Source organism: Platichthys flesus, chromosome 13 (genome assembly GCF_949316205.1).
Source record: "Platichthys flesus chromosome 13, fPlaFle2.1, whole genome shotgun sequence".
NCBI classification, from domain to species: domain Eukaryota; kingdom Metazoa; phylum Chordata; class Actinopteri; order Pleuronectiformes; family Pleuronectidae; genus Platichthys; species Platichthys flesus.
Genome location: NC_084957.1, coordinates 13,882,564 through 13,896,526, shown reverse-complemented (window position 1 = coordinate 13,896,526; position 13,963 = coordinate 13,882,564). Strand labels below are relative to the sequence as shown.

Here is a 13,963-nt window from a genome sequence, read left to right as displayed (position 1 = left end):
GGCTGAATGCGTCTTGTACTATGAAGCGCTCTGATTCGTCAATAAGACTGGAAATATGTAAATACTACTAAAACAAACCAACACGTCCCTTTTCCCATACTAAAAATGACTTCAGATTAAATGCAGCCTCATGGGAACAAGATGAATGTGGCATTGTGCCAGTCCCTCAGCACAGCCTATTGTTGTTCAGGCACAGCTGTTATGGTCTACTGTATGGACACAGTTACATAATCTCTCTCTCACATGAGATACAGCTGTCTCCTCCGTGCTGCACAACAAGGTTGTCTTTATATCTTTTTTAATTCGATATTAAATTATACATATTTTTTGCCTCGTTGGTGCTGTGGTTTACACATCGATGAGGTCACCCAAAAATTCAATATGTAGTCATCGCAGTCTTGGATGATTTGTCATATACATCAAAAATGTGACCCTACTCTCCTTCTTTTGGTTCCATGCAGGCAAACAGCAGAAAGCCTGTCAGAACACAGTTCTCAATGGATGGTATGCAGCCTCACCCAGCAGTAAAAGATCTAATGCTCCTTATGTTTGTGAGCATGCAGGGCCTCAGGGCATGTTCCAGAAATCAGCCTCAACAGGCCAAGTAGTACATTGTTCATCTCTGATTACAGCGCAGGCAATGATCGCTGCGAACAGGGTTCGATTATCAAGTGTTAACTTTTAATTTAAAGCAATTCCAAAATACTGCAGCGCCTGCTTTAAATCTAACTGGGCATAAGTAAGATTGAGACACAATGTTCGCCCCCGAATCCAGCACCTGAGATCGTTCAAGGTGAGCTTGTGGTCAGAAATTCTCATGAGTACCTCTTTGCAGTTTCAGTATGAAGCTGCTGTAGCCACAGCTGGAAGCAGGGACAGACTGGATGTGCTGGTGCCCAGAGTTGGCTGAAACTAATGCACTGTACAGGCCTGGTTTAATGTAAAGTATTGGCAGGAAGTTCTTTGAGGAAAAAGAAGATGAGCACAATTTAGTTTTTATCCCTTTAGGTTTTCATGCAGCTAGTTGGAAACAGCCTGTTCTCACAATGTGAATAAATGCTTTAGTCACAGGTGAGGTTTGACACTTCTACAAGCACAGCATAATAATTAACCTGCTGAAGCAGATGGGTCACAAGCTAGATTTTAAATTGCACATGCAGTTTAGAGTGAACAATTTGAATTGACTCCATTGACTTAAAGCCAGACTGCTTCTCTCCCCTATGTGGTACCGCAAGTGTTCATGTATAACCCAGGACAATCGATTAAGCTAAAAGGACTTCCAGTGTAAAAAAATTACAAGGACACGCAAGTAAATTTACACTTTTTATTTTGCATATTTAAACTTGTGCATTCCAGGCATTTTTTCTTTATATGTAAAAAAAAAAAGAGATCTGCTTTGTTTGCATTCACAGGTGGCCAGAGGACTACAGGTGGTAAAGAGCAGGTCCCTCAGTTGTTTCAGAACACACCTCGACTTTCAGCCACAGCAAAACAGATGACAAGGAACCCATGCCGTCACTGAATCACGCTTCCTTACTGTAAACGGGGACATTTTAGGCAACTGACAGGTTTGGTGTGTGTGGTTGTGCAGCAGTTTGTCAAATCAGAGTGCTGCAACTGAGAATGCATTTAGGAAAGGTTGATAAAGGGTAAGGCTTGTGGAATGTACAGCGTGCAGGAGGCCGGGCCTTCATCCTGACTTCTCCTGCTCGATAACTGCAAGTGGAGAGGAAGAAGGTTCAGCATTATTTAGACACACGGTTTGTCCAACAATTGTTCTGGATCACGTTAACTCAGAGCGGCACACGTACTTTCTTTGGTTGGCAGAATGTTCTTCTCCTCAGTCTGGGTCTTCTTCAGTTTGGACTTGTCGAAGCTCGTGACTTCTGAGACATCGGCTTTGTCAGACATGTTTGCAGGGATCTGAACAGGAGACAAAGAGTTCATTTGAAACACCTGGGCACAAACAAGGCCAGTGAGAACTACAAAAAAGAAAAAGAGCGATGCCATATTTAAATTCATCTCAAACCACATTCATCCCAAAACACGCCCCATGCGTCTCAAGAGGCCGAGGGGGGGGGGGGGGGGGGGGTAGAAAAAGCTTTGTGTCACTCAGTTCATGTGTGCAACAGCGTGAGGGACCACCGCCCTTTTGAGCAATCTGGACGATCGCACTGGTTTCAAGTGCCAGTCCCAGCTCCTCTGAACCATCGGAACCATAAACCGAGGATTCCAGATAACGGGGCGCTTTGCAAAGTGTGACGACATAACGCGCAGAGCCAAAATTGATTATTCACGGCAATCACGCGGCGTTTGTGTAGTATCCACAGACACACACAACACAACACGCACAACCCGTGTTGTGTTGTGTGACGCCGAACCCCTTCGGTCAGCTCCTTGGCATTTCTGCGTTTTAATACGTCACACTTTAGGCACTTATTCGTTCCAGATGTTTGGATTTTATAAGCGTCGGCGCATCTGGTGCAGCAGAAAGAGTCTGATGCAAGCAACGCGTTGCAGGTTGGAAAACAACCGAAGTGGTACAACTCAGGCGGACAGTACAATCCGATCCTATACATTTACGATTGAAAAAAAAAAAAGAGAAGCGGAAGTAGACTCACCAGGTTTTCAGACACACTGATGTGAAGAGAACAGATCAGGCGAAAGGCAGAGTAATGTCCCCAGCCTCATGCGCACTATATATACTGAGCACTATGCAAATGAGCCCCATGACACCACGCCCACCGCCTCCAAACCCTGCCTCTGAACAAATATGTTGTTTTCTTGTCGGGTCTAAAAAACCAATGACACTGTTTCTAAACCACGCAGCTTTATTGGTCGCTGCGCATGTGTTTGTTGTTTATTGTATCGCATTATTTGAGTGAGGCCAGGTTCTCCTCTTCATGCCAGAGTTTGGCTGTTAAGATTTCTGCAGATGTTTGTTTGTCTCCAGATGTTTATTTTGTGCGGCATAACGCACCAAACGGGGGTTAATAAGTGGTTGTTAAGTGGAGGTTTGGGGATTCATTTGCAAACTGCATCACTAGCGACACCATGAGGACAAATGTGGTTGTTACCAGGGGGAGAAGGATTTAATAGTGGATGTAGAGTAAGGGGTGGGACACTGTGGCCAGACAATATGTAAAGATTAAAAGCAGAACAATTTACTATACCCAAAAATGTCACATTATTTGTTTAATTTAAGTTTTAAAGGACATCATTTTTGTTCTTGAGTGAATGTTGTGTTTTTTAAACTCTTCATAGCAGACAATGACAAACACTCATTGATACCAACACATTTGACAAATTCGAGGTGACTCAATTATGTAATGTACGTATTTATAGATCATATCGAGAGAGTTAATAACTTTATTAAACATTACTATTGGATGCAATATTAGTAAATAGTGCAGGAGGAATCATCAGACCGTTGCAACTGTTTTACAGGAAGACAAACAAGATGGTCTTTTTTTTTAGTGCTAATGATAAAAAGTACATTGCGGTCATTGCTAATAATGGTTTATTGACCAGCCTTAATGTTACCATGCATTTGTTCTTACATTAAAATAGGTGAAGATATGCTAGGCTTGCCAATTTTTTCTTTTTCATTCCAAATGAATTTACCATAAACATAAAACCAGTAGTAACACTTGTTCCTTCTTATGCGCACCCTTACGAGATGAGATAATAGATTGAAACAATCACACTGATTCATTTGCAGATTTTTTTTATTTATTCACATACTTTTATATTTACTACACAAGTTACAAAAGATCTGTACGATTGCCCATGTATAAAAAAGCTCAACAGATCTTGTCTTTAGTTATCTCGTATTAAGTCCCAGGCATAGTGAAAAAAGCTGTAGTAAAGTGGTTTTGAAAGAAGCTCATCATCTTGAATTTAAAAAGATCTTTCCAGAGAAACATGACGTTTGTCCCGTTTTACCTGCTTGTGAGGTATTTTGAATAAGTCTGGTTGTACATAAGCTGATTGTCCACCCTCACGACATTCCTCAGGTTTTGCCAAAACCAGGGCTCAGCGGCCGCTGTCCTCGGCCACTCAACAACACTTTTCCCACACAGCCTCTTCCTGAGTCGCAGGAACCTCGAGTGCTGCAGGACAGGCTCCAGCATCAGCAGCACAATCACGTCCACATTTTCATCCATTAGTCTTTGGTGGGCCAGATACATCGCCAGCTTGAAAATCCCGCTCTTAACGTAGCCCTCCGTTAAGACAAACAGGGTCTTGCGGCTGTATTGGATGCTGTGGGTGAGGTTGTCCAGCACCGGGACTCCTGGCACCCAGTCCCTCTCCTCCAGACACAGAGGAAGATAATTCTCTCCTTCCTCTTCCAGTTTCACCCGGAGATTGCTCATTATCCACTCAGAGACTTGTGGATCTCTGTTGTCATAAGTCACAAAGACGTCATAAAAGCTGTTAGATGAGTTCAAGGATCTGTACCCCTTCAGCTTAGCTATCATAAAGTGTATCACATAGGAGGCATCCCAGTAAAATAAGTGAGCAGTAGTTGCCACACACATAAAAGCAATAATGAAAGAGGTAGTGAGGATGTACCTCAGAAATGCCTTACTGTCATTTACACACTGTTTTATATCAAAGTATATCAGTGGTTGATCCTTCTGGTTTTCTGGCGTTTCACATGTCACCTCAGTGGTCAGTCTTGGGATTGTTACTTGACTGTGTTCAATCCACAGAATGAAATCTAAAATGTCACAGGTACATTGAAACGGATTCCTCTGCAAGTACAACGTCTTAATCGGATTATCGGGTCTGGATGGGAAGGTAGATTGATTGATGGTGGTAAGTTTGTTGTCGCTAAGGCTGAGACTGCTAAGGCTCCTCGGACCCTTTATGAATCCATCGTCCAGGTGGAAAATTTGGTTATGGCTCAAGTCAAGGAAAATCAAAGACTGACTGAAGTTTGAATTTATACCCGTTACGTCAGATAAAGAATTGAAGCTCAGGTCTAAAACTTGAAGTTGGTGGAAAACCTTCAGTGCATCCCATTTAAAACCAGTGAGTAAGTTATGGCTTATGCAAAGTTTGGTGAGGTTATGCGGAATATTATGATACACATCGTCTGGAATTACTGCAATTTTGTTATACGATATATCTAAATACGTCAAATTGGTGAGATCAGTAAAAAGCATCTTGTACCCGACATCCTTTTCTTTCCAAAGAGTTCCAAGAAGGTTATGCGTAAACTGAAGTTCAGATAAAGATTGGCTGCACAGCTTTTTTGTTGTTAACGTGGAAATGGCATTGTGACTCATATTCAGCACTCTCAGAACAGGCAGGTTTCTCAGGAAATTTAAATTGTGCGTTATCCCGTATGATTGAAAGTAGTGCGGGTTGTAACTGAGGTCGAGTACTTGAAGTTTCTGCAGTTCTTTGAAGGCGTTGTCATAGGCCAGGTCAATCTTGTTGTAAGATAGGTCCAGGTATGTCAGATTAGGAAGCGAGTGGAACTCTGTGCCGTTAAGTGCTGCAGAAAATCCATTATTTGAGAGGTTGAGACATGCAATATTTCCATAGCCCTCAAATTGTTTGTGAGAAATGAAGAAGATATTATTTGAGCTAAGGCTTAGCACTCTGCCCGATTCAAAGCACTCTTTCTTGATAAAGTGTTGTGATACCTCAAAAGTTGGGTCTCTAGGGTGTGAAACGGAAAGGTCTGACCTCTGATTGTTTTCGTCACTCAGACATCTGGAACTTTTTCCCAGAATGGGATACAGCCTGTTTTCTGCGAGGTATATTAATTTCAGGTGAGAGAGTTTGCGGAATATATTAGAATCACAGTCAATAATGAAGTTAGTCCCTAAATTCAGTGCAGACAGATTTTTGAGCTCATACAGAGGACGGAGCGTGTCTGGTCCGATACTCTGAAAGACTAAACCCTCTAGATGCAAAGTTCTAAGAGACTTGAGATAGGCGAAATCCTGTGAAAGATTCACGGATGTAGGGTATACCTTTAGACCAAAGTTGTAGGACAGATCTATTTTTTTTAAGATGGGAAAGTATCTTAGAAATGTTGCATTCCCAGTTATTACTTTTAGCAGGAAGTTAAATGACAGGAACAAGTCGTTCAGCTTGTTCAGACTCTTATACCAGTTAGGATTCAGGAGCTCCAGCGAGTTTCCTCCCATCTGCAGTGTCCGAAGCTCTGTCAGATTTTGAAATGCATCAGGATGGATGCCAAGAGAACGATTTGGGCAAGGGACACATGGGAATGGTGCATTTTGACACCTTGGACAGTTCCCTTGAATGTGTAGGGTTTTTAAATTATGTAGCCCTTTGAAATCGTTGCCATATATGTATTGTATTTGGTTAGAAGCCAGCCTTAACTCTGTTAATGACTGAGGCAATCCTCGGGGAACGTGGGTTAAATTATTAAACGACAAGTCCAGAGTCTGCAGTTTGGTCATAACTGCAAAGGGGCTGTTCATAATGGTCACATTTCTTCCACATGGCATCCATATGTAGCAGTTTTTGGGGAGCCAGAGATGTTTCACGTATGTTAAGCCTGATAGATTCATCTTGTCCAGCTGGAGCTTGTTTAGCCCTAGATCAAGGGTTTCTACACTGGGAGGGAGATTGCCAGGAATTTTCTCCAGATTGTTTCCAGTCAGCCCCAGATGATTCAGTTTGGTGAGATTTTTGAAGACATAGTCACCGATCCGCAACCCTCTCCGCCTGTTCGCCCAGTTCAGATAGAGTGTGGTCAGATTCAGCAGTCCAGAAAACACAGGCCCTGTAATGTTCGGCATGTAATTTTCTGACAAATCGATCACAGTGGCATCTCTAGTTATTCCATCAGGTACTTTACGCAGATGACGCCCTCTGCAGTCAAACTTGACCTCGGACTCGTTGGCTTTGACGTCACACGGGAACTGCGGCGGCTTCCAGATAGGTCTTAAGGAAGAAGGCTGGACCTCATAATGGCAACACACCCAGAGGAGAAGCAACGGCATCCAATGTGAGACAGTCTGCAGACAAACAACAACGTTGTAAGATGAGGAACTAATTATTCAGTCTGACATACAGGTTAATTTGTTAGGAAAAGTATCGATGCTGCCTTCATCCCTCTTGCTAATGCTGGACATTAAGAGTTGTTTAATTTGATTTTTTTGGGCAATTCCAATGATAATGTTCTTCCATATCAAAATGACCAAAGTTCAACATATAAATATAAAGCTTATGCATTGTGAAAACACAGTGACCAGGTGTAACACATTATTCGATCCATTTCAGATTTATTAAACATTTAGCTGTTTATCAAATAAGAGTTCAAAATCATTGCTTACACTCAAGAGCAAAAAATTGTCTTTGAAAGGGAAAATGTTTTCCAAAGTTTGGGGCTTTGGCAGTCTTCGATATCTGTATATCTATATGGATTTGACCAGTCTGAACAGTTTGCATAGGATAATTTTATTATAGCAAGAAAAAACTGTTTCAGTGTTGATATAAATATTGTAAATGTATACTTCCATTTGTGAACAGGGTTAGGGTTACCTACATTTCAGAATGCCACTTCTAACCAGCAGGTGGCAGCTGCTCCACTGGAGGATATGCTTTTGGCTTTTTGTCAGAATTATAATCTACATTGATCTCTTACAGGGAGACTAAATTCATGTTGGCTGAACAATGGACATTGTGTTGAGAGGCCACATGTGACATTTGTGTGATGACAGTAAAAGCTAAGATAGTGTAACAGTAGCACATATCATGCAGTCTGTGAACTCAATAATGTAAAACGCACAATAATCTTTATCTACAAATATTAGCCAACATAGTATGTCACAACAAAACACTGAGTGGAATGAGCTCAACAAGTTCATCCTTTTTATTTGTGAGTAAATAGATTTGGAATAGTTTCTTACACAAGATAGAAGAACATAGTTTCACTTAACTTCTGGTTTTCCCCTGTATGTTCTCTGAAATAGCTATAATGTTGGTAAAACGAATCTGTTTGACACCATCGACCACAAATATAATTAAGTGTATTCTTAATATTTTCTATATATTATACGATATGTTTGTCCAAGTTTCAGCTCAATACATTTGGAATCTTTTAAAATGTTTTGCTCTACACTAGAATTTAAAATGAAATTGTAAAATGTTTGACTTGGCAACATGCGTTTTTAAACACAAGTCTGATAGAGTAATATAGAGAGGATAACTGTTTCTGTCTAAATATCTATGGTAAAAGAATAAACATGAGATGCTATATTTTTTCTTCCCACACTATTTTTGAGGAAACTTTTATTTGTTGTATTTACTGTACAAAGCTCATTTATCAAGCATGTCCAAAACATGTAAATGGGATAATTTGAACAGCGATAGAGATTCATGCAAATAATAGACCAATTATTATTAAGTCTTCTTAAGCTCTCAGCACATATTTTCTTAGAAGCACAAAATCATTAAAGATAATGTCAGAAAACCATTCATTTTAAAGTAGCAAATAACACCGTAACACCAGCTGATTATCAATCATAGAGCAATGCTTCAAAAGTACAGCTTGTGTTAATAAAACTCACCATCGTGCATGTATCGTATTGATCCCTCACAATCCTCACACGACAACCATGAAACAGGCCAAGTTGTCAGGTGCTTCGTCAAGACACCACAGAGCAAAATACCCACTTAAATTTCAGTCTTTCTTCATTTTTAATATATAGCAGACACAACAGCAGGAAAAAAACAAAAGCAACAAGAAGAAAGACCCTCAGACAGAAGCAGCATTTGAAATGAGGAAGTGCGTCTGTTTCAGTTCCCTGTCTCGTGATCTGCACACAGTTTCATTGGCGGAATTTTCACACGTTGTAATTCATACACAGAAGTACACATTTAAATTACTGAAGTATAACCCTGTAGTCTGGTATTTACAGTGTCTCTTTGAAGAGGTTGCTGTATTGTTTGTGACTTTCAGTTGCTAATACACTTCTCAGGCTGAACCAGAAGTACGGCTGGGCCTGAGGGTTGCTTGGCCACTCCAGCACAGAGCCCTTGTACAGTCTCTTCCGTAGCCTCAGGTACTTTGAATTGCAGGGTACTTTCTGCAGGAAGATCAGTACGATGACGTCGTCTTTTTCATCCATCAGCCTCTGGTTGGCCATGTAGAAAGCCGTCTTGAAGTTGCCGCTCTTGATGTATTTGTCAGTGAGAATAAACACGGTCCTTTTGCTCCTGTGGATGCTCTGGGAGAGGTTGTCGATCAGGGGGCATCCCGGCAGCCAGTCCCGCTCCTCCAAACACAGTGAGAAGTGATGGTCTCCGCTGTCCTCCAGATGAACGCACATTTCCCTCATCACCCACTCCGACACGGCGGGATCCTCCTTATCGTACATGACGAAGGCATCATAGACAGAACTCTGGGAGTACAGACGGCCATAGCCTTTGACCTTGGCCCTGCAGAAATGGTATACGTACCAGATGTCCCACAGGAAGAGATGGCTAGCAATAGAAAGGGTGAGGAAGCTGAGGATGAGGGAAGTCATGAGGGTGTAGAGAATGATAGACAGTTTGTTGTGCTGGCAGGCCAGCAGGTCCACTGAGATTACTGGGTGACCAGTTTGCGCCTCTGGTGAGGCACAGGTCACGTCTGTGGCAAGTCGGGGGATGGTCACTGTGGTCCTGTTGAGCCATGTTACAAACCAAGACACATTGCAAGTGCATACGAATCTATTGTCATGCAGAAGCAGCATGTCCATCCCATTGACAACATCATCTGGAAAGCTCGACGCTTCAATGTGCTGTATGAGATTAGAGCTGAGATCCAGGTATTTCAAGTTGTAAGCATCTTTGAGGAAATGTGGCGCGAGTTTAAAAATTAAGTTTTTATGTAAAATGAGATTCTTGAGATATTTGGTGCACTGAGACAGCACTGGAACATGATCTAAACTGTTTCCACTAAGATCTAAGACCTTTAAAGAACGTAGAAGTAGCAGTTTGTCCCAGGCAAAGGACTTTAATTTGTTGTTTTTGATGTAGAGCTCAGAAAGCTTGTCTGGTAGACTGCTGTACACTGCATCTGGAATAAAATTGAGGTTGTTACCAGAGATGTCAAGGACAGTCAGGTTGTGTAATTTCTTGAAAAAATGTACGTATCTTGTGTCCCCATCCCTCCACAACATATCTAGCCGGTTATCTCTGAACTCTAACCTCTCAAGAGACTGGCTCTCCAGCTCTCTGTTTGTAGACGTAGATATCTGATTGTGATTCATCAGCAATGTTTTGAGATTCTTCAAATGTTTAGTGAAATTAAGCATGTGGGTCAAGCCCTCGGATTCAAAATAATGGTTGTTGTAACTTAAATCCAGGATGACCAGACTTTTGAGCTCTTGGAATGCAGTTGAGTAGAGCAGGTCCAGGCGATTCAGTGAGAAGTCCAGATATTGTAAATTAGTCAGATGGGTGAATTCAGAGCCATTCAGACTTTGGCTCATTGCATTTCCAGATAGATTGAGGCACCTCAGCTCTCCGAGGTTTAAAAATTTGGAATGCAAGAAGAAAATGTTGTTTCTACTCACATCCAGGGTTTTGCCAAACTGACTACATTCTCTTTTGACAAAGTATGTAACAACTCCGAGTTCTTTGTCTTTATGTTTGCAGCTGCGTGCATATTCGTCATATCTGAAGTAATGAATCTCTCTCACTTCCTTACTGTGATATTGAGCTGACATCGGGGACCAGTGCCAGGGCTCTCCCCCAGAGAATCCAACAGCATCCTTGCCATCAGAGGGCATAGATATTTTGTTATCAGACAGGTTTATTACTTTAAAGCTTTTTAACTCCATCAGGATGCTGAAGTTTGTAATTTTTATGAAGTTTTCACCAAAATCTACAACCTCAAGGTTTACCAGATCTTTTAAAGGAGCAATACTCTCTGCTTTTAGCTGACGAAACACAAAGGCCTTTAGTCTGAGAATCTTGAGGGATTTGAGGGAGGAGAAACTGCCACTCAGTGCCAGTGTCTCAGGATAGCGCTGAAGCTCATAGTTAAACGAAAGGTCCAGTTCTTCCAGACTTCCCAGGAATATTGGGAAATGTGAGACTCCTATCTCTCTTGCTAAAAAGTTTGACGAGAGGTCAAGCACTCTCAGTTCTGTTGTGTTGGCAAACCACTCGGGTGGCACATGGTGCAGAGAGTTGCTGTGCAAGCGGAGCGTCTTAAGTTTGGTTAACATTTTAAAGGCCGTTTTGCTGATTTGTAGCGGTGAATTATTTGGGCACGGTTGACAAGGGAAGGGGGCATTGTAACATCGAGGACAGTTTCCACTAATATCTAGAATCTCAAGGTTTGTTAAGTTTTGGAAATCCTCATCAGTGACTTTTTGAATATTATTGTTGTAAAGATACAACTCCTTCAGACTTGTGGGTAGATCATAAGGAATACCAGATAAATTATTTGATTTAAGGGACAACAATGTTAAGTTGTGAAGCTGTGAAAACGTACCGTTCTCTATATCGTAGGACATGTTGCAGGGGTTACGATAATAGCAGTTCTGACCAAGGTAGAGCATCTGAATGTTCCCGAGGTCAGAGAAGTTCGCTTTGGAAATATAATAAATGTGATTCACTTCCAAACTCAAGAGGATCAGATTTGGCGGCAGACCTTTAGGTATACTGGAGAGCTGATTGCCATCTAGATACAACGCGCGAAGGCTCTTGATGCCAGTGAAGGTGTTTTCCTCTATCGTCACACTCTTGGTACACACTCTGTCTTTGGGGCCAATTTTGATGGGCACGCAGTTGCACCTCATGTCGATCTCAGTCAGGTTCACCAGACCGTGGAAGGAGGAGGAGTTTAGTTTTGGAATGTGGTTGATGGTAAGCGTCAGATTGGTGGTTTCCCTGGGGATGCCAAGGGGGATGTCTGTCAGGCCCCTCTCGGTGCAGTCCACTGTTACCGCGCTGCCATTGTTGGCCTCGCTAACATCACACGGCAGGGTTTTCGGGTAGAAGACTGTGGCTGTTGATGCGCAGAGACCACACCACAGGGCCGGCAGTGCCAAACACATCTGCGCAAAAACAGAGGCAGTTCTCTGAGAAATGTTTACAGGTGGAAAGTTACATTTACTAATAAAACACACTCACATTTCACATACCACACATTCAGCAGGACATTCAGTATTGTTTATAAGTAATGAGAGTGTCAGCAAGGAATGTAAAGCATATTTTGTTTCATAATACAGCCAGGAATTAGTATTCATCTTCATCATCTGCTAGATTCTAAGATGCATGTTGTATATATTAACAAAGATAAAACACTTACCAGGTGGGAGAGCATTGTTCATGTGAGAGAATAAAAAGAGATATCCTGCTTTGAGTCCTGTTGTCAAGTTGGGCACTGAAGAAATGTAGCATTGATGAAACGTTGGTTACAGATGTGATGAAAGTAGCAGGTGGCTGGATTCCACCAATGGTGAATATAATTAGGCAGCATCACTTCCCCATTTCAATAAGACACGAGTGCTTTTTGATTTCCATCAAGATGTTGCCTTAATAATAGGAGGATAGAGTTGTCTCTTGCTCCTATGGTACATTAGTATAGCTGTACATCTAGCATAGTTGTAGGTTACTCAGCGGGTCCATGCTTGGGTCGCCATCACCAGTGGAAAGAGCTATTTCATTTCTGATAGGCCTGCAGGGGAAGGTGAAGCCAAGCCTGGCTTTAGGTTTCCCATCTTACATGGTGAACATGCTATTTAGGCCCTTCTTCTGTAACCTATGTTTGCTGTGGGTTGTAGATTTCATGATCTGGCCTGATAGTATATATATATTTAAATATTTACTTGACTGACTAAATGCATGTGCCGATCAGTATCTTGCATAGAAATGATAACAAATATAATCAGCCTAATTTCCTCTGAAACTCTGCTCCACGACTTCTGTCAAGACCAAAAGGACATTGTACAACACACACTGTAAAAGTCTCAACACTAGTTACCAGTTATTTAATTGGACATGGACTTTCAGCAGACTACTGATCAGAAATGCTTGCGGTTTATCAACAGACACACCCCTTAGATCCTCGGGTTCTTCCCTTTTAGCTTTTCCAAAAAGCAGAACCAAAACATTTGGTGATGCTCATTTCAGCGATTATGTTCTGTGTCACTGGAACAGCCCCCAAGAGGCTCTTTCATTCTTGCTTTTATATAGGGTTTTTTGTATTTTTTTGTTTTATTAATTACACATATTTTTTATCATATTTTTTTATCTCATTCTATTTATTCGGACTAAAATGTTTGTGTCGAATATGTATATTTCCTTTTAGTAATTTTTCTCAAAATCGGAATGCTTTTATCTCATTGTTAATTATTTTAACATCTTATGTTTTGTCAATCCCCTGTAAAGCACTTTGTTGTTTTAGGCCTTGCAATATCAACCTGTCAAGTCTGAAACCTCTCGACAACTGCTGGATGGCTTGAAATTGGATGTAGTGTAGACAATCATGGTCCCCAGATGATGAATTCTAATGACTATGATGAGCATTCGGTTTATCCTCTGGTGTCAATTAGTCCAGCATATTGGTTTATGACCCAATAGCTGCAAAACTAATAACAGTCCCGTTGGCCTCAGCTGGACTTTGTGTTTCATAGCAATCAGCAAATGTTAGCGTGCTGACCTTAGCATTTAGCTCAAAGCAATGCTACCTCATTACAGCCTCACAGAGTCAACACCTGCTCTTCTCCCACGTATAACAAAGGGCGAACACTGTCTCTAGCCCTGAAAGTGAAATGGGCAATCATCATTATTAATGCAAAAAGCATTGCCACCACTCAGTCTGGAGTAAATGGTAAAACAATTAATTATTCAACATAAGTTATATAACTAAACATGGGTTTAGCAACTTTTCTGTATGAATAATGCAATTTAAAAACAAACGTGTACACTCCATAAAAGTAAATCTGTCAGTTGGGTATTTCTGGTTCAATGC

At 41.4% G+C, this 13,963-nt stretch overlaps 3 protein-coding genes across 3 annotated transcripts; all 3 read right to left on the bottom strand.

The window, feature by feature from the left end:
• Nucleotides 1–1,310: 1,310 nt before the first annotated feature.
• Nucleotides 1,311–2,768, bottom strand: tmsb4x (thymosin beta 4 X-linked). Its single transcript, XM_062403465.1, has 3 exons — nt 2,622–2,768; nt 1,812–1,923; nt 1,311–1,716 (listed from the first exon to the last, which is right to left on the bottom strand). The coding sequence occupies exons 2-3, from the start codon at nt 1,909–1,911 to the stop codon at nt 1,691–1,693; spliced, it is 126 nt and encodes a 41-aa protein (XP_062259449.1). The 5' UTR covers nt 1,912–1,923; nt 2,622–2,768; the 3' UTR covers nt 1,311–1,690.
• Nucleotides 2,769–3,710: 942 nt separating this feature from the next.
• LOC133967800 (toll-like receptor 8) lies at nt 3,711–8,695 on the bottom strand. Its single transcript, XM_062403459.1, has 2 exons — nt 8,562–8,695; nt 3,711–7,007 (listed from the first exon to the last, which is right to left on the bottom strand). The coding sequence occupies exons 1-2, from the start codon at nt 8,562–8,564 to the stop codon at nt 3,942–3,944; spliced, it is 3,069 nt and encodes a 1,022-aa protein (XP_062259443.1). The 5' UTR covers nt 8,565–8,695; the 3' UTR covers nt 3,711–3,941.
• A 209-nt stretch (nt 8,696–8,904) lies between these two features.
• Nucleotides 8,905–12,044, bottom strand: tlr7 (toll-like receptor 7). Its single transcript, XM_062403458.1, has one exon. The coding sequence runs from the start codon at nt 12,042–12,044 to the stop codon at nt 8,907–8,909; it is 3,138 nt and encodes a 1,045-aa protein (XP_062259442.1). The 3' UTR covers nt 8,905–8,906.
• Between the last annotated feature and the right edge of the window lie 1,919 nt (nt 12,045–13,963).

What these genes read in the sequence shown, in the direction of transcription:
- tmsb4x (XM_062403465.1), bottom strand. Translation starts at nt 1,911, where the DNA reads ATGTCTGACAAAGCCGATGTCTCAGAAGTCACGAGCTTCGACAAGTCC. An exon ending in CATTCTGCCAACCAAAGAAA is followed by an intron (nt 1,717 to 1,811) that starts GTACGTGTGCCG and finishes CTCCACTTGCAG; the next exon opens with TTATCGAGCAGGAGAAGTCA.
- tlr7 (XM_062403458.1), bottom strand. Translation starts at nt 12,044, where the DNA reads ATGTGTTTGGCACTGCCGGCCCTGTGGTGTGGTCTCTGCGCATCAACA.